This window comes from Odontesthes bonariensis, chromosome 14 (assembly GCF_027942865.1).
Source record: "Odontesthes bonariensis isolate fOdoBon6 chromosome 14, fOdoBon6.hap1, whole genome shotgun sequence".
Classification (NCBI taxonomy): domain Eukaryota; kingdom Metazoa; phylum Chordata; class Actinopteri; order Atheriniformes; family Atherinopsidae; genus Odontesthes; species Odontesthes bonariensis.
In genome coordinates this window covers 19,216,048-19,244,043 of record NC_134519.1, presented here as the reverse complement: position 1 = coordinate 19,244,043, position 27,996 = coordinate 19,216,048, and the positions used below count along the sequence as shown (strand labels likewise).

Sequence of the window (27,996 nt, the reverse complement as noted above, 5' to 3'; positions counted from 1 at the left end):
AGATCAATGAAAATATTTTCTTCCTCAGTAATAGTTATGGTTGTTGTCACTTGTTATTCTAGTGTATTTTTACTAGGAATAAGTAAATGTACAACGTTTCATTTAAAGCCTCTAGATCTGTCAAAACATGTTGACGAGCCTTATGAAGACCAAAACACTTAAGTCGAAATTAGATTTTGAGCATATATGTAATGACATTGAATTTCAGCAGGAGTTACAGTGCCACTGTACTGTTTGAAGAATAGTATGCCATTTTGTGTTATCACATCACCTGCTATTCTGAAAAAAACATTTACAATGGTTAAAACTCCGTCAAATGAACAGTGCGTAGGTCACAGAGGCAGTGTAGAGGAAAAAAGGAGAGGGGAGAAATCCACAACAACAAAGGCGAGTACTTGTTAACGAATGATATGTAGGCGCAGCAGCTGCAGGCCTCTACGGAGGTCTATTGGGGACAAACAGCGCAGGCTGCTGAGATGGATTGCATGGAGAGCCTGACCCCCTGCAGCCACACAAACACCACTCGACACTGAAATGCTCTAATTTACTCTATACATGCCTATTCCTAAACTGCTCGGCTCATTCTTGTTTAGAAGGAAATAAAGGTCAAGCGTACTGCACTCTGACTTTCCAAGACTGGATTAAACTTGCTGTGCAACGTGTGGAAAAAAATTAAAACAAGCAAAGACATGGTACAGCAGGCAGAGAAAAAACTTACTGGAGAGGAAAAAGGAAAAAAGAAATGAGGTGTGAATATAGACCAGACTCTCTTCCAGGTCTCAAAAGAGTGAGTGCCCTGAATGTAAAAAGTTAATTACGGGCACATGCCCGGCTATTTTTTGCTAGCCTCACTGTGGCATTGTCAAGCTTAGATATGAGGCTCTATGGGGTTCTTGGTCCACACAAAGGAGCAGGGAAGGAGAGTGGTGAGGAGAGGCCCCTTGGCTGGGCTCACGGCATGGAACACTGTACAATTAGCCTGCCCCTGCGTTCTACCGTCTTATAATTATCAGTGCTTTCCTTAATTGACTCCCTTAGTCCGCTGCAGAGGGACCCCCCCACCCCCCTTCCTCATACCTCTTTCCCCCCTGCTAGATGCAGGCCGCCAAGCGCCACGCCTGGCTCTCCAAAGTCATTTAGAAAAGCGCTCATATTTTCAACACAAAAAAGGGGGAACATTTGGTGAGAGAGAATTCATCATCAGGTGTCTAGAGGTTTTCCTTAATAGAAAAGCTGAGTCCCACTGAGTGCGCTCCGTGTAGCGGCCAGCCACGCATGCTCAGGACCAGCAAGCTGCCATTCGCAGCGGGCCATGAGACATTAACATAATTTTATATAACACAGGCACCCGCACTGGAAATTTAATACATCTCAGCAAATACGAGACAGCCGTTTTGCATAATTTTTTTCTCATTCTCCCCTTACTTTCGCTCTTCCTTCTAGCTTTTTCTGCGCTCCTTCTATGTCTCTCTGCTGTCTTGTCTTCGACCTGCTTCCGTCTCTCTCTTGCTGCCACTCTCTTTGCCCCCTCCTCCCCTACACAACCACCCCTCTTTCCTCACCCCATGATACTGCTCTCACTAGGAGAGGGGAAGTTCATTACCTCAGCTAAATCAGAATTAGTCCCTTCATTTTGATGGGGCGAACTTCATTAGAAAGGCCCTTCCTTAATCCAGCAGGGAGAACTGATGAATCTACATGGGGGCAATAATTTGCTTCACACAGCACATTCAGCCACTTCCTCCACACTGTTTTCCCCTTTTCTTTTCGCCGCCTTTCTGGCTTTATGTACTTATGGCTACATTTTTATTAGATCTACAAAAAAAAAGAAAAAAAAAGGAAAGGAAAACACCTGCATATAATTAACTAATGGCAGCAGAGATGGTGTAAAGAATGAGTTATGCTGTTTGGAATGTCCCGTCTCCCTGACGGGGTCTCTAAAGCAGCCATAGCTGACTTGGCTGACACTCAAATGCAAGCGAGTTAGCGTGGATGACAGCAAGCTGGGTCTGTATGTCTTAAGTAACTATTCAAACTGATTTTATAATGCCATGATTATGTTCTGGAATCATTTCATACACAATTTATTCTTAAATATGATTGCAGTGAAACAAATGAAAAATCTGAGCTAGGATAGTAAGACTAATGCTTTCTTTGTCTTTCTGTTTTCTTTTTAGAAGACCCACATAACAGGCAGTTTAGCAAGGATCTCTACAGAGACAGAGCTCCAGCAGTTGTCCAGATTTTTACAACAAAACTAGAGAGCGAAGAGATGTGAATCAGGACAGACAGCCCCTGACTGCCATACCACAGCGCCTGGTGTCAAACAGATGTGCAACTTGGCAGCAATGCTCCCCAGAAAACTGAGAGCCCATGGATTCCATGGTGGTTTTGAATCGTGCTGCCCTCCCCTCTTTCACCACCCCACCTCTCCCAAACAGTCCCAACTCCCCCACACTGTGCCTCTGCAGTCGCCCTCCCTCATCACCTCCACACAGGGGTCCCCTGACAGGTAATCTCGTCCCTCGAATGTGAAATCTCCGACAGCGATGCCCCGTGCTCTTACCCCCTACCTCTGTGGCTGATGGGCAAATTGGAATGGCGCACCCTGCTGGCGCAGAGAGCTCTGAACAGACAGCAGTACACACACGCTGAGGCACCCCTCGCACGCTCTGTCTAATGTAGTGGACATGCACACTCATTCCAAGCTGCAATATCCATGCACAGACACACCTCCACGCACAGATGTGCGCTGGGAAACAAACACAGTTACATACTCAAAAGCTTCAAAATTACATACGCAGCCTCATAAACACACACGCCACATAAGTGCTCTATGCGTGATGTGTTCCCCCGAATCTGCATAGAAATTGAGTATATGATAAAAAAAACAAAACACAGAAACTCAGATGAGTCGATATATGTTGAAATTTAAATAAGCATCATCTGAAATGGCTCAGCTTGGGTCCTTTTTCCAGAAACTGCACCTGACTTCTGTTGCCATGGTTTCTATTATGTGTACACTGTAGGGGCAGAACACACATTATAGATAAATAGTAGAAACCACAGAGTAAATGTGCACATTGAAAAGCCCCCAGTGTGTGCCATAAGCACTACCAATACAGGGTTTTAGAATAACCGTGCTATAAAATATCGATAAATACAAACAGAGAATAGATGATTATTTTTTCTTTTTTAAATGCAGCCAGTCATCAGGAAAGGTTTTGTCAAAACGGGTTTGTTTATCCGTCCGAAGTTTTTGCTTCACATATCTGTCGGTTTCTTGCCTTCAGTCGACGCTCTGAAGCATATGAGAATGGTTGCGTCCACCCTCAAATAGCGGGAACGTCCTAAATAGTCAGTGGGACCTGAAGGGGCTAAAGATCACTGCAGCAGAAGCCACAGAGGCCTTCCTGTCAAAAGCAGTGCATTCAGGGGTGAGGGGGTGAGGGGAAGCCAGAGGGAGAGAGCCAGAGACATGACATACATTTCATTACATTTAAACCAACTGTGGGTTCAACTCACAGCCCTGGATTTCCAATGGAGTCTCAGAGGATGGAGTAAGTGGAGGTGTAAGAGAATAGTTTTTACAAAGAACACAATAGGTAGGTGGACAAAGGAAGGCAGCTCGACTAATTGCTTGGGGGCTTGTAAGAAATTTTTCAGAGTACCTCTGTTAAAAGCTCAATTTAGTGGCCTACATCACTCTATCGGAAGCTCTTAATTCCATCTGCAATTAGAAGGAACATTCAAGATTTACACTTAACAAGTGAGATGTATTTGGAATGCCACAATGTTACATCTGCAATTATATGCACACAACATCACCCATTTCTTTGCAAATCTTTAGGTGTTTAAAGCATCAACCTCTCCTCCAATCTCTTCCACATGGACTAAAAGCGAGTTTAATTTCTGCCAACGAACCCAAGAATTGTAGATGTGTGTGAGAGAAGAAAACAGTGCATAATCTAGACATGCCAGGAGCGGTGGCTTGGATATGGCCCTCCTTGTAGAGAGACAGCTTGTCCATTAAGGGCGTCAGAGGATGCTCTTAGGAATGAGGGGCCATATCTCTGGAGATGACTTTAGGGAGCTTGTTCAGGCAGGGGATAAAGGAGAGTGAGCTGGATGGGTGCAGCGGAATGACTACAGTAAGTCGGCTTAGGGTTAAGGGAATCTACATCCTGACTTCAGCTGAGAGCTTTTTGTCTTTGAGGATGTACGTTCTCTCCGAGAGTAACATCGAAAAGATATTCTTCTTGTTATCACAGCTAGTATTTGTAATCTAACCTACTTTTACATACAAAGAAATGCCTATTGAAAATTCCTTGGTGTATTATTAGTAATTACAAAACACTATTTCTATTGCTTGCTTGGGGGGAGCCCCCGTTCATTAAGCTTCTAACATATCGTGGGTTTTGATTATTCCATCAGCTTCATTCTCTTATTATAGTGACAAACTCCTGCTATTTTGTTGCCAATCTCCTTCCAGCTGTCATTTCTTTTGAAAGATCACAAAACCCTTCAAACACACTTGTGATATGTCTTCAGATTCACAAGACATTGCTTGATTCCCCCATTGAATTTGCAGGATTAACTTGAGGAAGAAACGTCTCATATTTCTTAACTGGTTGCTACGTCTGACATCAGAGTGTATGAGATTCTAGCATACTGGTATTGTCCAGGGGAGGGAACCCTCACTCTAACCGTCAGCGCTTCACCAAGTGGGACAGAGATGATTAAAACACACCATGGTTTTGACTGACAGACTCCCCACTGCTTCTAGAAGATGACATGTCTCCAAGTCACACAAAAAAGAAACTCCTCTAATTTTAACTCTGACTATAACACCGACCTCCTCTGTCAAAATCCACAAAAAGCAGCCATGCTGAGATTCTTAACCACAATAAAAGTGATAACAACTAAACAGAGAAATAAGTTTAGAAACAACAATAGGGAGGGAGGAGACAAAAGGGCTGAGAAGGCGCCATTTCCCTCCGGTGCATGCAAACAGCGGGAACCTGTGAGCTTGTGACAACACCTTCAAACATTTCTGTTACTTTCACAGAAATATCTGATGCTGATGCTCCAGCGTGATGCTTCTGCAGCAATCTTGTCCCAGTGCACATTCGACTTGGCAAGCTCACAGTTGCCAAAAAGAAAAAAGCACTTTACTAACTGACTGTGTTTGACATTTGTCATGACAGGAATACAGTGAAAGGGAGAAAGAAAAGAGGAGTGGAAGGTGGGTGGGGATCAGTAAAAATCGAGGAGTGGCAGAATGAAAATGAGTGTTTGTATGAAAGACATAGTTCAGCATTCTCTGGGTTTGTTGCAAGTCCCGTTTTTCCATAATGAGGAGGACGGGGGGAGGTTTCCTGTTATTGTCACGTTGTGCAGAGAGCTCAGGGTCGCGTACTAAATGATTCACAGAAAACTGAATCTTTTACATTGGTGTCAGCAATTCAGCCAGGCGCCCTTGTGGGGGAATTCTTTTTGTGTGTTTTTATTGAAGTCTGCATTGAACGCGCCCAAAAGCTCTGACAGGGGGCCCCCGAGGGTGCTTGTCTTCACCTCCAAATCATAAGATGGAGAGACGAAGCTCCCTCTGTGCTCTAAATTATACCCCTCAACACCCCCTCTTGCACACAGACTTGCAACCCTGCCCTAACCACCCAAAAAATAAAAAAGAGACAGAGAAGAAAAGTCTCCAGTAATACAGTCCCAGTGGAGGGCTCCACGATTGCTCTGCGCTGCTGGAACAGCTGACAGGCTCGATGGGTCCATTCCCTGCGGTCTGTCAAAGTTGGTGCTACGGCATGACGGTTAGCACTTCTTCTTCGGGGATGTGCCTCCTTTGCATGCCCCTTTGTGCCCCTCACATGACAGGGCCCTCCACTGACCCATGGAAGTTTCATAGCTTTGCCCCAATTACTGCTGCGGGTAGGTAAAACTCTAGGTTACATGCCCCTTCATGTCTCTTTACCTTTCCTCTGCTCCCTGGTGGAGTGGGAGACCTAAGTGAGACTCCTGGCATAGCCAAAGGAGGTTGAGGGGACCAGAAAAAGGGGCAGAAGGGGGTTGGCGTAATTTGATCAGTGGGCACAGCTGCATAAACAGGAGTATCATGGAATTTCTGTCTGCTTGATGGAACTGACTTTGCATGACTTCCCCCCCAAAATGGGCCATTTTCCACATGTCTCAATGAATATGACAACCAATCCAGTAACACGAGTGCAATACTGTAACTAGCTCGGGGTAGCTTGTGTCTTTTCTCGAGCTGTGCAATTCTCCCTCTCTGGCCGTCTTTGCTAAAGACCTCATCCAAGTCCTGCTGCCTGACCTGTCAAAAGCAGCCCCATTCACTCTCAAAAGCCCAAACAAAATAAACCAACAACCGCTGGCAGGGTCAGAGGCCAGCTGCTCTGGGTGCTTGGACTCTGGTGTGCCCTCTGATTGGTGGAAAGGGCAGTGAGTAAAAGGGAATCTTCTTTTCAAAGTGAAATCTCCAGCTGAAGGCTTAGAGCTCAACACCCCACAGCTTGTTTCTCTTGCTGCTGTCAGGAGTTTTGCCTGAGCCATTTGGAAGGATTAGAAAAAGTGGGGGAAGAGAAAAATTCAACTAGGTAGAGAGTGTGTACTGTAGGTACTGAGTGATGGTTCCAAGACCCCTTAGAGAGTGATAAACCTTTGACCTTGACAGCCCCCTGTTGTGACCCCTGACCTCTGGCTCAACGCCACTGACTCAGTAAGACAGGTGCAGGCGGGAGAGTGACCACATCCCAACCGTCTTGGCCAAAATCTCGCTCATCTGACCTGTCAGCACCTGTCCTGATGGTGTGGACTGTGAGAACTGTGTAAGTGAGTAGAAACAAGAACCAATGTTGGAATAGAAGCCACATGAAAATGTTAGATTGTGACAGAGTTTGAATAGATTAGCACAAACACCTGCTGAATAATAAACTGTACACATTTATTTGAGAAAAATGGACAGAATAGAACATGAAATCAAAGCTGAGAAATTCAAATTTCATATAAAATATGAAAAGATCATATCTTTAAAATATACAAATAAAATCTTACGTATGAAAAACAAGTGTGGATACTATTAAAGAAGAGGTGTGTGGAGAGCGACGGAAAATATGACACATCGCACCATTTTCTGCTCTAAAGCAGACATGAGCTCCAAGGTCGCGGCAGTCCGCGCCACTCTTTCTACAGATCCATTTCCTCTCCCTAGGCACTTCCCTCATGTTGTTGGCCCAGTGATTCAGTGCCTTGCATTAAGAGCAATTCACCTGCCTCCAGCGTCCCAGCGGCACAGGTCCCCTGGGGAAACCAGGTGGAGCATAAAAAAGTTCCACATATGGTAAAGTCAAGCTGCTCGGAGGCTGCCGAGTGTCTGCTGTGGGGATAGAGGCTCCTAAAAGGCCCAGCTGGTACTTGGAAAAGGGCTTCTGCATTACTACACCTCAGTGTCTATTTGGGCTCCCCTTTGGAAAGTGTTGGCCGGCACACATGACCAGCCATTTTAGATTTCTCCCTCTTACCCCCGCCTCATCCCTCACTCCCTCCCGTCTTCCAACTGGTTCTGTATCCAATTGAACATTTGGTCCTCCACTGCTGGTTAATCAAATTCCTCCATCTGGCCCCCCTATCCCTGTGGAACACAAAAGGTGCAGCCTGAGCCTGGGTCCAAGTGCATATTGGGAGGGAGGAGGGGGATGGAGACAGGGACTGCCTACCTAACTTACACAGCCCAGTCAACTAGATCAGGTAGAGAGCATGAGGACAGGCCTGATCATTTTGGGCAAACAGGAACAGCTTGGGACTGAGTATCAGAGCCCTGCTGTTCATATAGAGCTCAGGGACATCACTCGGTTCATATGACAGTAGGAGGGTTTTATGAGCTAATACCTCCACATACACTGTAGAATACAGAATAGAGTAGAGCCTAAGTACTACTGGCTACAACAGAAGGCATGCGCTGCCCTGACACAAAGATGTTATTTAGTTACTGTGGCACTAGGGGGTGCTACTCTTGAAAAACACATTCTAAAAACGAAGAAAAATATCAAAAAAAGGGGAAAATTTGTTTTATGTTAAAGCTTCACATTTGCTTGTCGTCTCTTACACTGCTTTCTTTAGTTCAAAGTAGCCGTGTGATGGTTAGAAGAGCTTAAGCCTTTACTCTGATCAAAAAGAGTTATCATAAGATATCGCACAAAGCCAGCAGTGATATTTCAATCCCCTAGAGAGACAGCGCAGCCTTCACAAAATATCGCTTTAACTGCATATTTGTTCGAGGAGATCTTTAAAAAAAAAGTGGCCCAGCTTCACAGAGTTAAGCAGGTTTCAAAGTGCAACCACTTTCACAAAATGCTTCCCTTACCACTATGGCATCTCCAGCTGATTGCAACTGCTGTGATTCAGTGAGTGAACCTGAGTTGAGGTGAAGGTGGGGACATCAACTGAGTCACAGTTACAGAAACACGGGGCATCTCAAGTGCTGTTTCTACCAGTTCGTAATATCTATTGTATAATTTCTATTCATGTCTGACCATCCTTTCCCCTGCCAGGTGGCAAAACATGTGTCAATAATTAAACTGCTTTTACATAACAGGATACGGGAACACAATGCAATTTGCTCCCCATATTTCATTGGGCCTTTATGAAAGCACATGAGAGAGTGTAATTAATCAAACCACTGGAATATGTGAATGGCAATTTCCACTTAATGGCACTTACAGGGATTGGGTCCCTTAAGCACCACGTTCTGTCTACCAAACGAGCAGGCTTCAATTTTATCTTCATAGTTCAGGCAATAAAACCTTGTGTTGATGTTAAACAGCACCCATTTGACATCATGAAATCTGCAGACAACATCATACTGGGTTCATGTAGCTTGGTGTTAAGCTTTTGGACACACAGTAACACTGATATGCTTAGGTAACGTTAAGGATGCATTGATATAGCTATATGTAATGTCTGCCATGCTTGGATTTCAGAAATGAATATTCTTTATAATGATCTTGCTTTGACCTCAAACCTGAGTGTAAACTCTGTACTCACTTAACCACAGCAGGCTAACCACCTCTCAGCCAGGGACAGGAAGAGGATCATTCACTGCTTTTAGTGGCTTTCTGTGAGAAGATGGTCCTCGTCTAAATGGCACCCATGTCCCTAAAAGTGTTTCTCTCTCCCCCACCCTTCTTTCTCTACCTCTGCCTCTCAAAAGACTCCTCTAAGTGCAGCATCTTGTTTCAGTAATTCAGCCAGGGCAGAGACAGTGGAGAGAGGAAAGTAATCGATTTCTCTCTCATTTGGTTCCTCCTAGACTTGCTGTAAGGTCTCTTAGGGGAGTTCTGGACTATTGGACAGGACAATGTTATGGGAAAGAGTGTCATTGCAGTTAAGGTCATTGTTACATCAAGGTTTAATTTTGAGTGTATTTTTATTGGTGCATGGACCAAGCAGACAAACAAACAACTGTTGCCGTCATTTCCAGGATGGCAGACATCAAGATATGCCCTGAACGGTTCATAATGGCAACAGCATTTGGATGATGGAGGGAGATATCCCGTGCCACAGCAATATGATCCACTATGGAGTTACTCTCAGAAAACTGCTGTTAAGTAGCAAGCTTTTAGTGAGGTCCATATGTAAACCTTGAATCTATAAAAAGACTTCATTGCTTAATAATTTAGAGGAAATGCCTGTACTGTATGTTTACTATTTCTGTTTCATGCTTCACATTTTCTTTCCAAAAGAGGAATGAATAAATGGAGACAGAAAAAGACAAATAACACACAGCACTGCTGCGCTATGAAGAGTGTCACTGCATTAAGCAAAAATATTTTAAGAAATTATACCTCTTCTCTTCAACTTTGTGACTAATGGACAGCAAATCATGCACTCAGAATATTGCTGTAACATTCCTAACTAACATGCTTTTGAACATTTCTCAGTGAAAGTGAAAACTTTCTAAAAAACTGCATGTGATTAGAATTAAACTATCATTTAAATGGTATGTATAAACCGATTTAAAAATGAAAATGCATTTTTCTGCCACCATGTGAAATCATGTGTGTAGATGTACTGTAAAATTCCAGATGCAAGTAGTGGAACATACGTTGCAGTATTATTATTTTTCAGCCTCAAACTGGCCGCATCAACAGGTTCTTGTCCAGTTCAACTAACTTGCATCACTTCTGCAGTTGTGGCTCTTTATGGTTTCCAATCATTCGTTCTGTGTTTTACGCATGTTAAGTCTTATACCAGCCTGCTAAATTCTTAATAACAGACAGTAACTCTCAGGTTGAGCTTCCATTAATTTACATCTGATTGAAATATTCCTGCCCAAAACCAATTAAAAATGCAATTTAACTACCTGCAGATCTCGACATGTATTATTTTCAAAATAGAGACCAATCTTACGTGTCATTAGGAGTGCAGGAGCTGCAATGAAAACAAGACAAATCTATCTATTGTTTATTACCTCCTCAGGCTTTTTACCCAGAGGGCAGACTAAGAAAGGGGGGGGGGGGGCAGAGGTCAGTATAATTACCATTCACTCCTTCCTTGGAGTCAGACAGTGCTAAGACATGCATTGGCAAATTCCATGGCAGCATCGTATATCACATTACCATGAAACCCCAAAGAGAGCTAACCTTTGTTCAATTCCATTTGATACTAAGAGAGGAAAACACTGACAGTCTCCTCCAGTCTCGCTGTTTCAAGAGTTCACTTGTTTGTCTTCAGTCTTGTGACTGCTCTCGCTTAAGATGTGCCATTCCAAAAATAAAGCGTCAGGGGACTCGGGGGATCACTGAATCATCATGGGTTGAATATCACATCATCTGGAGAGCTTCAATGTTCAATCTACAACTATGCTCGAGAAAAAAGGCAGTTTGTATTCAAAGAAATACATGTGTATATGTGTTGTTGTCCACATTCTGATTAAAACAACATGCATTTTAGATTACTCTTATTGTTTTTTCTGTGACACCTATTTCTTTATCCTTGGTATGAAAGAATTTACCTGAAAGCTCTCTAATTTCGTTTCTGTTGGCATACATGTGCATCGACATTTGCAGGATCACTAACTCCAATATGCCCGTTGACTGAAAATGCAATCTACTAGTGCTGTCAAAATGTGAAATACTGTTACTGGGTAGAGAAGGCTTAGTGGTCATGTCTTCAGTCATGCTTGTAGCCAATGTCTTCAGCTTTTTGTAGGAACCTTTAGGCAGCATGGATGGACAAATGTTGTCAGAGAGGAGGAAAGAAATGCAAAGATAAAAATGAGTAGTACGTTGACGCACAGAAAAGAACACAGAGAAGGGAGGATTCCAGACAACAAGTAAAAAAGAAAGAAAGAAAGGAAGAAAGAAATAAAGAAAGAAAGATCTGTGAATTTTCCTCTCCTCCCCTGAGACCTCCCTTGATGCCAAGCATTCATCATCCAGCCTCTAATATCAGTTATTCTGTGGCTCCTCTGCTTACAGCAGAATTAATTTCTGCTTTAATTACTCTCATCGGCGGAATGCTGATGAAGGAGAGGGACGAGGCATTCTGGGACTCGGGCCTCATTCCACCGCTTTAATTTGAATGAATTCCACACGGAGACGCTGGCAAACAACTGGCAGCCGAGCCCCAGGAGCCACTCTGGGACTGCGCAGAGGAGCAGCAGCCGTGGCCCCCACCAACCAAGCTACCTTGTGTGTACGTGCCTGTGTGTTTTCTTGCATGTTTGTGTGTTACATTGAGCATGATGATTGTGAATGAGGCTGAGTGCTGGAGTGAAAAGGGAGAGAGACGATGCTAGGAGAAAAAGATTGAACGATTAAGTGATGAGTGGCTGTACCGTATGTAAGCATGTTGACAGTGTTTGTGTATGCACATAAATGTACTCAAGGATGTGGTTGGGAATGTAAAACTCATATAGAAAAACAAATTGTAAATTATTTCCTACAAAAAGAGACCGTGAGAACAGGTCCATGTGGATGCAAAACATATGAAATATAAACAACACCACTGACTGCAGTCCACTGTGTAACACAAGTGTTAGTTTGAGAGCAAAAAAAATCATTAATACTTAATTTGATTATACCAGATATGGCACATCACACTCTCCAACAAAAACCTAGCTCATGTATCATACAGGAATTGGCAGTATAAAAAGGAAAAATAACTGTATGAATGAAAAGGTTGTATGTATGAGGCACACAGTACATATTAGCATCATGAAAATAACTGGAAAAAAGCAGTATAGCATCACAGGAACCGTGGCAGAAGAGCAGGGAGAGGGGCCATAATTGACTTTTCTCTCCAAGCCAGCCTGGTAGTTACAGAATGCAGCATATTGGATAAGGATTGTGATTGATTATGTTGGTCTGCCATACCAATTCTTTTGATTAAATGTAACCATGGTTTTCTTTTCCAAGCCCTAATGAAGCAGCAATTTAAAACTGAGAGACTGGAGGAATTTTAGCCAGGCTGCATTCAACCCCATACCATTTATCTCCGTGTATGAGGCTTCAAAACAAGAGTCAATGTACTTCTGATTTATTGGAAAAAAAAATGTCGTCTGTGTAATGCAAAATAACTCATTTGTAAAACTTTAATTTAATGAAAACGTATGAAATGTTACAGTGGTGCTTTGTTGCTGGAAAGGCCTGACATGATAGGGAGATTTCATTGCAATTACAGGGCACAAATCTCTACAGGGAAAATATACATTTTCCCCCATAGCAGTAACATAACTATAATTTACATGTGTGCTGAAATTATGTAAGAGGAAGATGCTTACGTTCACTTCAGTTCGTTCAGTTCCTCTGTTTCACAAGTCGCATAACACAATTCATCTCCTCCAATTTTACGTTGTGAGCCATCCCTCTGCCAGTTCAAGCAGAGGGCGGGGAGGTAGGTAGCTGTGACCTCCCTAACCCTGAAACCTCTGGACAGGTGGGCGGTGGCCTATGTGCACTGTCCATTTTGGCAGCAGATCTCCTCCCTCCGGTAGCTCAGGCCATGATGAGCAGCTGGGTCGCAAACACTAAGCACATTAATATCTTCTTAATGATAATAATCATTATGGCATAAGCACCTTCCCCAAAGTGGGGAGGCTCACGGATTGTACCAGAGCACCATCGTTGTTAAGGTAAAAAAAAAAAAAAAAAGAATAAATAAAAAACCTGAGAGGGAATGACTCTTTTAATGGGCAGCAACTCACAGCCACTGGGAGAATGCAGACACTAATGTACTAATGTGATAATGAGATACAGCAGCAACATCAAGAACACAAAAAATTCAATGAATCCAGTGTCAATTAATAAATAAAATCTGTACTTGAATTTAACTTTTACACCACTACTAATGCAGATGTAGCCTACATTGTACAAAGCATACTCCATCTCAGGTGCAGTCGTATGTTTTAATTAGCAAAAATGGTAAAAATCTCCAAGATACATTTCCTTATTCCTTACAGTTTTTTTGGGGCTATATCCCTCCTTGTCTCCTTGTGTCTTTGAATCCATGAAGCGCTACTTGCATACAGCATTTGTTCACATGCTCGCCCCATTCAATATAACTGTCAGTATTCACCTATCATAAGCCATTATCTGTCTCATCCGCGTTCATTATTGAAGCTAATGATCTGTTGTCCTCTATGCTCCCCACTGAAGGAGGACTACATTAAAAGTCTCTTACTAACTTAATTAGTAATTATAAATGTTAAAAGATTAATCAGAGCGTGAGTGGCTTAAGGTTTACGTCTCTAGGCAGCAGTGGGACAAATGGAAAGACAAAGAGGCCATGTCACTTTAGTGTTCACAAGCCATCGTCATGCAAGAAATGGAACAAGACATATGGAAAAAGTGGAAGTGTGACCATTTTATCACTAATGGCTTATTTTTTAATCTGTTCTTTAAAAAAGAAAAAAGGTAGAGACAATCCTCTGAAAAAATAAAATGACAATGTAGTTGAAAATATTTGTTTTACATTATTTTGCTACAATTCCTCCATGCAAACCAAGCATGCTGTTTCTATTCTACAATTTATAAGCACTTCTGTGGTGGATATTATGCTGTTTACAGGAAGCCACATTTAATATGGTAACCCGTGAAGCATGCAGTCCTCACATTATCTCTTTCTAACAAGATGGAAATAGATCCCCTTAATTAAATCCTGGGTGTACACTAATTCCTTACTAAATCTGCACCTCTCTGACAATTCAACATCAGCAACACCATGCACTCCAGTAAACATATAAGCACTGATATCAACATTAAACCTTAATAACTAATTGAGCTTTCATCCAGGGAGTTCCTGTGTGATTTCCATTAATGTGAGGGGAATCGCCCTGGACCATCTCCCTGTTTTCCGGAGTATGTTGATGCTCAAGCCAGGGGGGTCGGTACTTTTGGTGCAGGATGAAAACAAGCAGGAACTTTAGCTTGCTTAGTTGTGCTATGATAGAGATGCAAATTGCACCTCTGCCTGATTTTCAACTAAATGTGTGTCAGAAACAGCTTTATTTTTATTTGACAAGAATTTAAATGCGTCAGGTCAAGGAGATGGACAACACTTAAATAACAACTTCATATTGTCAAGATGAGTAAATATTTTAGAGTAAACAGTGATCTTCTTTGTAGCACTGCCCTTTTAATTTTAGAGGAGACTGCTGACTGTTGAACAGGGAGTCCTATCACACACAGTGTGGGGTGTTGGTGGGGGGGCTGGCCAGAGGCCCACAGCACCTGAAACCTATTAGAGGGCTTTGGAACATTCCACAGGGTTCTTCCACTTTGGCCAGAGGGCATCATAAAGGTCCTCACAGACAGGGCTCATGTGACTCAGATGCTGACAAACAGCCAGCAAGGTGAAACATTAAAACTAGAATCTGACATGGAAGTGGGCGACATCTAAGATCAAAGCAAATGACAAAGAAGTCCACTGGATCGCAAACTTGAAAGTGTTTTTTGCACCTACATCGACAATATCTCCATAAAGGAAAACTAGGAATAAACAAAATTACTTTTGGCAAGCAGAGCAAAACTTTTTGTCAACTTTTTAGCAAATTGTTTGCCATCTGGACTTAAACCAGTGGGAGCCCAATAGTGTGCTGAAGCTTAAAAAAACATGCATAAACATAGACACAAGGTGCTGCCAAATTTCTAGGATATAGCCTTATCTTCTCGATGTGTGTACATATATATATATGTGTGTGTTTTAGTGGCATCAAGGCCCATCTTTTTGGCTGGATCATGCCTCATACCTCAGTGTTATGCTCACTGGGTTTAGCTCTATGGGTGTCTGTGGCCTCTCCTCTGGCCGCCCGTGTCCATTTGCTCTGTGGGTATGGCAGGCCTGAGCTGACAGATGGCCGCCCCTCTCCATTCCGCTCCAGAGTAACACAGTAACTGGTTTTTCCTCCGCCGTTGACCTTGCCACAGCCAGCCAGCAATCCAGGCTGGCACTCAGCCTGTCGAACAGGAGGGTAATGAAGTCCAGCGCTGCTCACATGATTATTAAGGCTTTGACGCTGGGGGGCCTTTCAGAACCATATTCCCCTCCCCTCTCCTCCCCTGCCCGCCATTCACACAGCCAAACTTTGATGAGGATGGTCATTCGTTACATGGTACTTTGGAAAACCACTGTTGTGCTCCATAAAGAGAGCTAAAACTTTTTTGCTGTACTCTTTTGGAGTCTGTTTGTATGCTAAAACAAACCTCATCACACCTATGAAACATACATAAATACTGCTTAGAGAGTCATTTTGAAATTCTTTCCTGTTCAGCAGCATATGATAGTTATTGTTGTCGCAGCGTACATGTAATTCCAAAAACACCCCAAGTAAGAGCTGCAACACAAAGTTAAATCCGATCTGTCGCACCACTATTGGTGCTGACAAGCTCTAAAAGCAATGAAGTTCAGTTGCAGGGCACTGCTACACTCTCCCTTACCACAAGTATCTCTAGGCACGCTTGGAACCCTGGTCCCATCAGGGCCAGACTGGGATTTGAGAGGTGTAGGTTGCAGCTCTGACCTTTACGAAGGCAGGACTGTCTGTTTGCACTTCTCCCATAAGTCCCCTCCAGTCAGACTGCTAAGCAACCCCATCAGACCAGGGGTGCGGGTGCACCTCCAGCCTGGGTGACTTCTTAGAGACCATGGGGAGGTGGAGTGATGCAGAGGTTAATTCTGATCATCCAGTATTTATGGGTTTCTCTTCAGAACAAGGGTTGGCATTAACCCTCTAAAGGAGACATCTCTCTTGTATATCAATAAAACATAGCTAAAGGACAGAAAGAGCATTCCCTTCTTTTAGGTCACCTAAATCCTAAACTAGACTATGTACAATTTTTGACGATAGGTCATTTTTAGACTACATATATTTTTTCTTATTAACACGATCATTTCTATTGTTAAGTGATTAACTGAAAAAAAAGAGCACAGTTCAACCAATCACAGAAAAAGAATTTGCCCCCAAGTCCCAGTGACATCAACCTACCAATTGCAATGCAGAAAGGGGCAGCAAGCACTAGCTCAGAGTTTGTACAAGCAGGCTGTATGAACTGAGAGCATCAGATATTTTCTCACATGTTGGCCTAGTCTGTGAGGTGTCGGGAAATGTCAGGAAAATCAATAGATAAGGACCACATCAGACTGAGCTTGTCTGGCCTAGCAACAGAGCATCCCCATGGTGATGTCAATTACCTCTGCTTTACAACAAAAACACCAGGAAGAGCAAAACATTCTCTGCAAAGCTGTAAAACTTTTAATGCAGTCTCCTGGTTACATCGAGGAATTTGTAAGAAACTTCTTTTTTTTCCTTCTCCACCCAGACAGCCGAGTTACACAAAGGATGTGAGAATCTTATTGATGGGTGTTTTTTGCAGCTCACTCTGATTTCTATTCTCCTCATGGACCCCACATTAGTCAGGGAGAGGTATAATGTAACGAGCAGTAAGGTGCGCATAATTGCATATTAGCAGCAACACACTTGGCTGCACGGGAGGTGACTACTCTAACGAACAGAGAGGTGTTATTAATCACCAATTAATAAAAGCCGGTAGATATCACACTCAGTCTATCGCACGCATGGATTCCTTTGTTTCCAGTGGCTGGTCCAAACCTGTTCTCTTATTTATTTCATAAGATTGATCTTGTTCCTGTGCTGTGTTGTTTATTGAGTTCTGACTCTGATCCAGCCCCCCAGGAGTCAAATGAAGAGTATTTGGTCATGTTTGTTAACAGATTACATGTGTATATGCTCTATGAATGAGTCCTAGAAACTGCGGGAGCACCATCAGACATATCCAATCAAAGAGGATTATAGGAAAAGAAACAAAGAGTGAAAATCCCACATTGTGTTTATACATCAGGAGCAAAAAAAAAAAACACTTTATGGAGTAATAAATGTGTTGCCATCAGGGCAGAGACAGTGATGGAGAACATATAATCAACATACACTGGCCAAGTTGCTCGAGGGGACAAAAACAAGAGGATATGTGTCAAGGATAATTTGAGGCCCTTAGCATGAGATAAAACAAGGCTTTCTGCTTCAAATACTGTTACAGTGTGCCTCCTGTCGGTTTCTCCACTAACAGCCAACACAGTTTGTCTTGCCAGGTTGGAGCCCAGTTAACATGAAAATGTGAGAGCTAGATACTGAGACCTAGCAAAATAAAGAGATAGGGGACAGGGAGAACAGAGAGGAGGAGAAACTAGCGGAGAGCTAAAGGCCTTCACTCGCCCTCCTCTCCAGCTCTGCAACGGCCCACAGTGCCTGCTTCACACAGAGCGGCCAGCTGTACAGCAAATGTGTCTTTCCCTCTCTGCCCCCAAACCTTTCCACCCCCCTAGTGCCCCCCTCTGCCTAGGCCGACCAGGCCACCAGCTCCTCTCTGTGAGAAGAGGCTCCTCCCTGACTTGGCTTCAAGCTCAATGTTGTCACCAACCCAAAAATCTGTAGAGGTGACCCCAAAAGCACTTTTTCTGGGATGTAGTTTGGTTTGTTTGTTTACAATTGTCCTTGTGAGCACTGCCACCTTGGCAGCTGTTGCTTGGAATGTACAGGATTGAGTTGAGAATTAGACTGAAAACCTATATAACTAAAAGGCAAAACCCTCTTTCACCTTCAAACCCCTTTAAGACAGAGCCATTGCTTCAAACCATGTCAGGGCTCTGAAAATCCACACAGGGACAATTGAAACAGAGCGATAAATGGGCCAAACGTGCCCCCCATAAGGCTCCAAATGTCATAGTTTACACTGGGGTCAAAGTGAAGCAATGGGGTGGCATGATGGCATGCTGATAAAACCAAACAGGCTTTTGTGTCAGTAAAAGACCTTCAAAGGTCCTTTTAAAAATTAAAAAATAAAAAGGTGACTTTTTAACAATTTCGAATATTTTTTCCCCCAATGCAGTTACCACAGATCAAAATGGGGAAACATATTGATGGGAATATCTGTCTTTTAATTTTTAGGAAATAGAAAATAAAAGGATTGATCGTGACTGCAACAGCTGAAAGCTGTATAAATCTGTGTGTCTCTGGAGAAAAATCGGACACCCTCAATTCTGTAAGTGTGCCATGCCAAAAAACCTCTAAACTAAAGAGTGGCCAGCTGTCTTCTGGCCTGCTATTAAATTGCTCCTTGGATGGTGGCGATATCATTTTTTTCTCCATAGGAGTATCACACCAGGTCCCCAAACAGAGCGACCAGCTGTACAGCAAATGTGTACTGATCCATCTGGGCCCTAGCAGGCTGCAGCCTCCATCTTAAGACACGCGGGGCCATTCATGGGTTTGGCTGGGGCTGGTCTGCAGCACACCCCTCTGAAACTATGGCCACCTCCTTCTCTTTCATTTACCTCCATTATCATAGTGAATGTTGAGTAGCTGAGCACCAGAGCTGCCTTTTATGTCTGAACCAGGACCGTCATCATCTGAGTGTAATATCCATGCATCAAAATGCCCTGGCAGTCATATAGAAGAGGCAGCCACGGCCACTTCGACCTGATGGCAGGAGGTGAGGGTGGAGGCTCACTGCACTTGGTTTGGAAAGGCTATTGTATTACAAAGGCAGCTAATAAGGACTTGTCTGGGTGAGACAGGCTCAGGTTTTGTATGTTCCATACACTTAGCACTATAGTTGTGTCAAGGCGCATCACTATATATAGAGTTATCAGAGTGAACTGACACCATGGAGAGGGGCATGGATGAAAACAACACCCCTATGAATCCAGCGTCTGCTCCATTACCTACGCTAATAACGCTGACAGCTGAGCGGAGATGACCCTAGCCCCCTGTTTCCCCTCTCCTGTGCAGATGGCCATTAAAAGGAGAAAGTGTCCCTTTTTTCTGTGGAGAAGGTATTTAGAGCTTCTCCAAATGAGGTTTTTTTCTCTGTTTTTGGCCCAAATTGGCTTTGCAGTGATTACTGGGTTTAATTTTAACAATATTCTACGCTGAAGGAAACAAATTCTTTGGAATCTGTATAAAGCCATGACATCAATATTTATAACATTGGCCAACATGATGCATGTGACTCATAATGTCACATCAGTTTAACATATTTTCTTTGTTCTGTTCAGTTTCCTTCTTTTTATGTTTGTCGACTTCATATTACAATGAGTTTTGTTTTCTCCACATTTTAGAGATCACAGGACAAACGCATCTGAGAGAAACCCTTTTGAGAAGTCAGATGAAATCCGTTATCATGTTGAATACTAAACAATGGCATATCAGAGAAGTAAGACATCAGACAATAACCCAATCACCTATCCTCCTGTTATCTTAAGCTGTCTGAATTCCACTATTATGAGGGAACTGTGTGGTTGTGCGGCTGAAAGACATAAAATAACCAGTAGGGGGGTTTGTTTTCTACCCTCCCAGTGTGCTCCGTGCCTGCCTTTGCAAGAGAAAGGACTAATGCTGGCATGGTACTGTATTAGGCACCCCCAGTAGACTAGTGGGTGAGCAGATCGCAAAGATGAATACAAAACACACACCTACACACTCTCAGCTCGTCTCTCTCTTTTGCAAATACACTGCAGAATCAAAATCACAAATCACATGCCTCTGATTGTTTATGCACAAACAGTGGGTCCCTGATAGAATTGCCTACCGGTCCTGATAGAATTGCCCACCGTGTTTAAATTCACCTGCGCCTGGAAGCGTGTCCCAAACAGAGAGACGGTTTGGTTCCAGATCAATGAGTCTCTCTCCCACTGAAGACAACAGATAATGCAGTGTAATGAAAGAGCCGCCAAACGAGCTGAATAAATGAATGAATAAAGGAACGTGAGACCGGAATTCAGACACCTACTTACTGCAGGCAAGAAAACCTGTTTTCCAATTGTCTCCTCTCTATAAATTATTCTGCCTGCATACAAATGGCAACCAAAGGTGAAGACATTTTGAAAATGTGGAGGTTGGTTTTACACATGCACTCTCAGCTTAAGAATCTAGTGAAAGAAATTGTAACCTTTTGAAAAATGTTCAATGTACATGGTGACACCCATTGTTTTTTTAGTTGATTTGGCATCATTATGCTGAAAGCATGAGAGTATGTTACCAAATGTATTCAAAGCTAGGGAGAGTGCCTTTGTGAAGAGGGACAACAAACACATAAAAACAAAGAAAAAAAGCAATGTAGGAGCTTCTTGAAAACTGTTATTATTGCTCTATTTTTTTTTTTTTTTTAAGAATTTTAAACAGTTTCAATAAAAATCTGTTTGGTGATTAATAATTTCAATATTCTGTATATTTCCCATTTCTTCAAACTACCTTCATTACAGAATGGCTTCAAGTGGAGGGATTCTGCTTCACAAGCATGCAGACACACTGTCATATACCATTCACATGCATGGAAAAATGAAACTCGCAGTTTTATGAAAGCACAACACTGGGGATGCATTTGATGGGCAAAATATTAAAATAATTCCACCTATTTGGTGATGTGATCCAGACACTTGTGAGCCTGAGTGAGACAGGGTCAAATATTTCATTACATATTTCACATCAGTTTTTGAAATGTGAGTCATCGTTTAAAAAACAGAGTGGGGAAAGACTGCCTGAGGTTGACTTAAAATGTTCAAATGTTTGTTGTGAAATTGGGCATATTCTGCTTAATGATTTGTACAGTGAAACGATGACAGTCACACAAAACAATTTCAGTCTAATACCTGAGGCCACATTAATTCAATGCTACATTTTAGAGAAACTTTGGCAAACAGAAACCATAATATATCAAAAAGTAAGGGTTGTCTCCTACCCAGCATGTGGTTGGCCACATGAACTTGGATGTCCCATTCACTGTAGAACACCATCTGACATTTGATGCACTGATATGTCTTCTTCTATAAATATGTGGGAAAAAAGAACAAATTTTGAAGAGCAAATCTCTCAAGATTTTTTTACAGTTTCACACAGTAGCCCCTTTCAGATGAGATATATAACAATAATGAATCTGCCAATCTGTTGAAAGGATGGCATTGATCCATTTAGACATTAGTCACATTTCCATCAATGTTCCCCACATTTAATTAAAAAAGAACCACTGTGCATGCAATATATACTATTCGCACAAGACTGAAAAGTACATAAATTAAGGTATGAGCCAATACAGAGTCACAGATTTTATGCAACAGCATGGCGTATCATAACAATTCACAGTTGTGTGCCACATGCGCGTGCAGTGGTTGTGCGAAATATAACACAACTAGATAAAAGAAGCTATCACATTTCTACATGTTTCAGCTTGTTCAACATTGTTATACTTGGGAGGTTTTAATTGCATGGGACTGACAGCGTAGCTGTGGCCAACTTGAAAAATCTGTGATTTTTTTTTAACTTCAGCTGAGGATACGTCTCCATTTCCACTGCCACTGTGTCACATGCAAAGTTGTTTGCACGACCAAATAAACTCTTTAGTTGATTGCACAGTTTCAGTTTTCTCATAACAGAATGGCTTTTTGCCATAAAAACTGATATCAAACAAACAGACACGCAGCAATGTATTAAACAAAATGGCAGATGGAAATATTGATAAATAATTTGACAATAAGCAGAAGCTGCAGCTCTAAACCCTTTTAAAGAGTTTTTGCTTGTTTATTTGTTAAAAAGGCTGATTATCATAGGTACCATAAAAGCATGAAGAAAGACATTTTGAACAGTGTTCTTTTCTATGTATTCAATAACACAACCTAAATCTGTTAAAATCTGAAACGCTGATCTTGTCAAATTCATTTACCACTAATCTATGTGTCTGTCCATTAATTTGATTGCAGCAGTTCACATTGTATAATTTGTAAAATGGAAATGGCGTATTTGTTACCACTGTAGGTGCAACTTAGTCAGAATATTGTTGCAATATTGTCAGAATAATGTTACAGTACGGCACCAGTGGCAGTCATTCACATATGACACCAACACATTCCGTTTCTACCAGAATTATGAAAAGCAGTGCATGTCTGAAAGGGGCATGGGATGCAAAATAATCTTTAAATTATATCTGTTTTCATTTACTCTTTCACCATATAGAACACAGCACTAATCAACAATACCTCTTCAGTTTGTGAAGGACTCGCTCTGGGCATGGGTGACACCTGTGGGGTCTTGAGATGCCCGCTATTGCTATCTCCAGCTTGTTCCCGATGCACAGTCTGAACATGGTTTTGCAACTCTGCTTCAGATTCAAACTTCACATTACAGCTGGAACAGCGTGTCTTGGCTGCAGATAATGAAGATGTGGAGGAGGATGAAGAAGATGATGAGACAGCTTTGCCTTTTCCATCTGCAGGGCTGAGACTCTCTCCTTGAATCCATGCAGCAGTGGTTGTTGCTGGAGTGGTAGCCCCCCCTCCCTGCTGCTGATGCCTTCCTCCATTCACTGTCGGACTGGAGCTCTTGGAGCCAGCTGCTGCCACGCAGGATGCACAAAGTCCGTAAGGCAGTCCGTTAATGTCCAGCTTCACCAAGTCTTGTTTGGACCTGAAATCTTTCAGGCAAGAGGCACACTTGAAAATTTTTTGTGGATGGTATTGCTGCTGGTTTTGAGAGATGGCGTTGTTGCGGCCCATGGGTTGATTGGAGGACATAGTGCCTGTCTTCTGCATGTGGAAAGTACCATGGATCTTGAGCTCTAATGTGGAGGTGACGGTCTGCATGCACACCACACAGCGAAAACCTGTTAGGGAGTTTCTTAGGTCAGGGTGCATCTGGCAGTGCTCCAGAAAGTCTTCCTCACTGTGTAGTGGCATCTTACAAATACGGCAGCTGCCTGTGTCCAAGCTCTTGCTATGGGTGACCTTGTGCTCAGTCAGGGTGAGCAAGGAAGGGAAGCGCTCCCCACAGATGGGACACATGTAGTGTTTGACAGGCCCAAGGTGGGTCTGCATGTGTTCTCTCAGCCCAGCCTCAGAGAAGAAGGTACGGGAACAGACATTGCACTTGTGGTTGCCCTTGATCATTTCAGCTTTCCTTTTTATCAATGCACTCTCACCAGGTCGGATGTTGTGATCTCTCAACTGGTGGTTAGTGAGAAGTGAGTCCATGGTGTAAGATGCCCCGCATATGTCACACCCATACATGGGATCTGCTGTGTCCACCTCTTCCTCACTTCCATCACGGCTGTTCTGGGACTCCACGATCGATCCTCCTGGTGCTCCTGAACCATGGCTGTTAGTTATGAGACTTTGTAGTTCAGTGTCCTCTTTAGGCTGGCCCTCCCCACCGCCCACAGTGGAGCCATTAGCACCACAGTTCTGACTCTTTCCCTCAAACACACAGTGTTTTTCTCTTAAATGTTTCTCCAAGAGAACAATGGCATGGAAAGCCTTACTACAGAAGCGACAGTTGTACTTCTTGCTGTGGGTGGTGATGTGACACTGCAGCTCCACCTCTGTGCCAAAGGACTCCCCACAAAAAATGCATCGGTGAGCACGGCCTTGGTTCTCCAGATGGCTGTGTTTAACATGCAGCTGCAGGTCGGTCTCATGCCTGAAGTCCCAGTTGCAGGATGTACAGCGATACACCTTCTTCTCATTGCTGTGTTTTACAGCCAGGTGGAGTTGGGTGGATACCTTTGAGTCAAACACCTCCTGGCACAGAGTGCAGCGAAAGAACACAAAAGTATGCATGTCAAGTAAGTGCTTCTGCAGGTCATCCACTGAAGTGAACTGCTTGTCACAGCTCTCACAAATGTAATAGGTGGAGGTAATAGTGAAGTGAATTGTCACATGCTTCAGGAGGGACTCTTGGTTGGGAAACTCTTTGTTGCACTGTGGACACGTGAGCTGAGGCTGCAGACCATCCAGATGAGTTTTGAGGTGAGTCTGGAAAAGGTCTACACTTGTATACTTGGCTCCACACTGGTTACATATGAATTCATTGGTAGTGCGTGAGCCTAAGCTGCCTTGTTTCAGCATGGCAGTTTGTTCCACTGATATTGGTGAAGAGGGGCTAAGAGTGCGCAGGGATTTCTTTCCATTGTTGATGTAGTTTAGGGCCAGAGGAATGTTCTTGTGATTCTCCTTGATGTGCTTGTTAAGCTTCAGAACACTATTGAATATGGGTGAATTGGTGCAATATGAACAAGAGTAAACCTCTACTATAGGTTCCTTGGGAGTTACAGCCAAGGGGGAGTCGAATCGCAGGCTTCCCCCATCACAGTGCGTCTGACGAACATGCTCCTCCAAGGTAGCCTCTGTCAAGAACCCCATGAAGCATTGGGGGCAGAAGAAGGCATTGCTCTCCTTGGCAACGGGACTGGGGAAGCCGTGGGAGCAGCGGATGTGTTCCTGGAGGGCGTTCAGGTCACTCAACACCTCAGGGCAGAAGTTACACTGGAGGAGGGCATCGGGCAGGCTGGCTAAGAGGGCAGCATGGTCTTCTGCATTATGGACTTGTTTAAGATGTTCGTTTAGATTTAGTAAAGAGGGCAGAACTTCCAAACAAAACTGGCAAGTATGAGCTTGTTCTGGCTTGTCCAGATGCATGGTTCGTAGGTGAATTTGAAGCACAGCCAGGCTTGAGAATACTTGCTTGTTGCAGTAGATGCAACTGTAGGAAACTTTAGGCTGTTTTGAGGAACGGCCTCCTAAGTCAGAGGTGTTCTGAGCAGCTCTCTTTCTCCGCCCCCTTGTCTTGGGCACAGGTGGAGCTGTCTCCACCATTGTAGAGCTGTCAACAGACAGGTTGGAGTCAGGTGTGGTGCTTGAAACAGAGGTGTAGCCTACAGTAAGCAATGAAGGACTGTTACTATGGTTACTAGATTCAGGGAGCTGGTGGATGTCCATATGAGCATAGAGATCCTCAACAGACAGAAAGTGCTCAGAGCAGATAGCACAGGTGTGGCCTTTTCTATCTCTGCTGTGGGCCTGGTCAATGTGGGTCAGCAGGGTACCCTCATCACTGAAGGGCTCATGGCAGTAGATGCACTGCAGGGTGGCACCCAGACCTCCATCCTCTGACGGGGAGCACTCAGGGTGGCACTCTGCGATGTGCCTCTGGAGCTCTTCTGGAACATCAAAGCCTTCCTCACAACGACTGCATTTCTGGGTTTCCTTTAGCTTCCATTCATCAGCTCTAGAAAAGCTTGAGCTGCTGCCATCTTTGCCCCTTTCGTGTACTTGCATGTGGCCGTGTAGAGAGCTGGAGGAAAGGAAGCCTCTACGGCACACAGGGCACTTATGGGGTTTGTTGGAGGCGTGGGTTTTCATGTGGATTTTAAGGTGATCACTGCGAGAGAAGGCAGAGTCACACTCTCCGCAGTGGTACTTTTTATCACCAGTATGAAGCTTAACGTGTCGGTCTCGGCTGCGCTTGTGTTTAAAGAGGCGGCTGCAGAAGGTACAACTGAAAGGGAGTTTATCGCCGTGGCTCTGCTCGTGGCGCTTCAGGAAGCTTAAGCGACTGAAGGACTTGTCACAGAACTGACATGGGTATGGCAGGCCAGGGCCTCCTTCCTCCTCGCCAAAATCATAGTCCTCGCAATGTCCCGGAGAAGTCTGATCCTTACTGGAGGGAGATGATGCTGGCCAAGAACATGATGGGTCATCCTCAAGATCAGCACCGTCTGCAAAAGAAGACAGAAAGGGCGGAAAATGGTGGGTAAGTCAGAAATAAGACAGGAACGAAAAGGAGAAATAAAGTTTGAGAGGTGTTTTGTCAGACTTTACTAGAAACTTATTTGGCTCAGTCCTTTGAACAGAATAGGTGGGCCACCGTGGCGTTATTTTTCACAGTTATTATTATTATTATAAGGTTGTGGTGCATGAATTTAGAATTCTTTGTAATGCTGATAATTTTTTTCTTCAGTGGTTTCAGCAGAAAACAATACCTCTCCTAAGGTGTTATCTGAAAAGTTACATTTAAATATGCAATTTAAAGTATAATTAGAGAAGAGAATAAGTGGAAATACTTTTACTACAATTAACCTTGTATGTGGCCGTGTAATGGCTTAGCCCACTGTGACTCAAAATGCAATTTCTCTGACATTTAAATCCACCACAAGACAATGTGTGCACTTTAGGATGTAAGCCCTGCATGAGGTAAATTAGAACATTTCTATTATTCCTGAACACTTACTGGTATATTTCTTAAAAAACAAGAGCCCTTCAAAGGACCTTAAGTCAGGAGGAAAAAACAGGCAAAAGCAGTTTTCGAGAATGAAGGAGAAGATTAAATGTGCAATTTAGACCACAGCTCTGCATAGCCTTTGGGAACTCTCTACTGCAAAATGGATGATTTTCATGAAGCACGTGCCTTTTGAAACATTAGTCAATAGATATCAGATTATAAAATATGCAATATTACCATATCTGTCTGAGTGGTGTGTGCTGAGCTATGAGGCAGCTGTTCCTCGATGGAGGAGTGTGTCATGTGCTGATGCAGAGAGGTGAGCTGGGAGGGGACAGGGAAACGGAAAGACAGTGGCTAACTATCTCACTCAAGGCCGAGCAGGTGCAGGGAATAACGGGGGAACACCAGTCATCTGATAATACAGCAGCCCCCATTCTTTTTACAATTACTTAAAGGGTCCCTATATAAATCTCTTCTTTACCGACATTCCAGTCCACTGGTTCACTGTATGGTGATATGAATGGAAAACACAGAACACCACTTTCCACAGGTTCAAAAGGTTACCGACCACCTCTTCCCGCTGCTGAGCTCTAAGTGCTGTGAACTTCCTTACCTAAATAACAACGTAATCTCAGCCCCCTTCAGAAAAAAAAAACTGTGTCAAAAGGCCATAACTTGAAATGGGAAAAACAAGAGGAAACTGCAAAGATTTATGAGAGGGACAGAGGAAAAGCATGAGCTCTTTCCAGGATCCAACCTCGATACTCTCCTTCAGCTGACAAGTCTCTCTCTTGCTCTCTCTCTCTCCCTCTCTGTTGTTTTTGCTGGGAGATCTGCCCTTTGTCAGGATATCATGCCCTCCCTGAGCACTTACCCCCATCAGGGCCTATCTTCAGGAAACAGATGGGGTCGGAGGCCATTCCCTTGCCCCTCCAAACTGCTGAAAGCGGCACATTGAGAGCCCACCTCCACACCGCGGCCCTCCCGGAAACCTCCCACCCCTGGCAAGGCGCCCACTCTGCACACACATCTCACTGAAGGAGCGAACCTTGCCTTATTTACTTGCTTTATCTCTCATCCATGTCTCAATGTTTTCTTTTTCTCTGGTTTGAGGGAGGATGAGGGAGGATGACTCAGTGCGATGCCCTCCTCCACAGAGGGGGCGGATCTGCCCTATCTCACACTGCCTCCCGGGGTATAGGAGAAGAAGCCAGTGCAAGAAGAATGACCTCAGCCAATGCCTTACAGTCAAACATATTGGCTTCGAGACAATAGTATAAAACAAACAAATAAATGGACCTGTATACAAGGCTAAATGAAATTCTACTGTCTTAAATGAGAAAGACTTTGCCTAGAGACATTACTAAGCTGTCAGGACAACCTCATTTCATTTCTGATCTTTGTTT

At 43.4% G+C, this 27,996-nt stretch overlaps 1 protein-coding gene across 5 annotated transcripts in view; it reads right to left on the bottom strand.

Moving 5' to 3' along the window:
• Positions 1-27,996, bottom strand: part of znf521 (zinc finger protein 521) — an 89,182-nt gene that overhangs the window by 22,786 nt on the left and 38,400 nt on the right. For 4 of the 5 annotated variants that reach the window (XM_075483341.1, XM_075483342.1, XM_075483338.1 and 1 more), the window contains exons 4-6: positions 22,573-26,084; positions 21,282-21,366; positions 20,955-20,987 (exon numbers count right to left, since the gene is read on the bottom strand). In XM_075483341.1, coding sequence (XP_075339456.1) covers positions 20,955-20,987; positions 21,282-21,366; positions 22,573-25,728 — 3,274 coding nt within the window. In that variant the 5' untranslated portion in view covers positions 25,729-26,084. The remainder of the gene's footprint in view (positions 1-20,954; positions 20,988-21,281; positions 21,367-22,572; positions 26,085-27,996) is intronic. The other variant, XM_075483340.1, reaches the window with a different exon arrangement.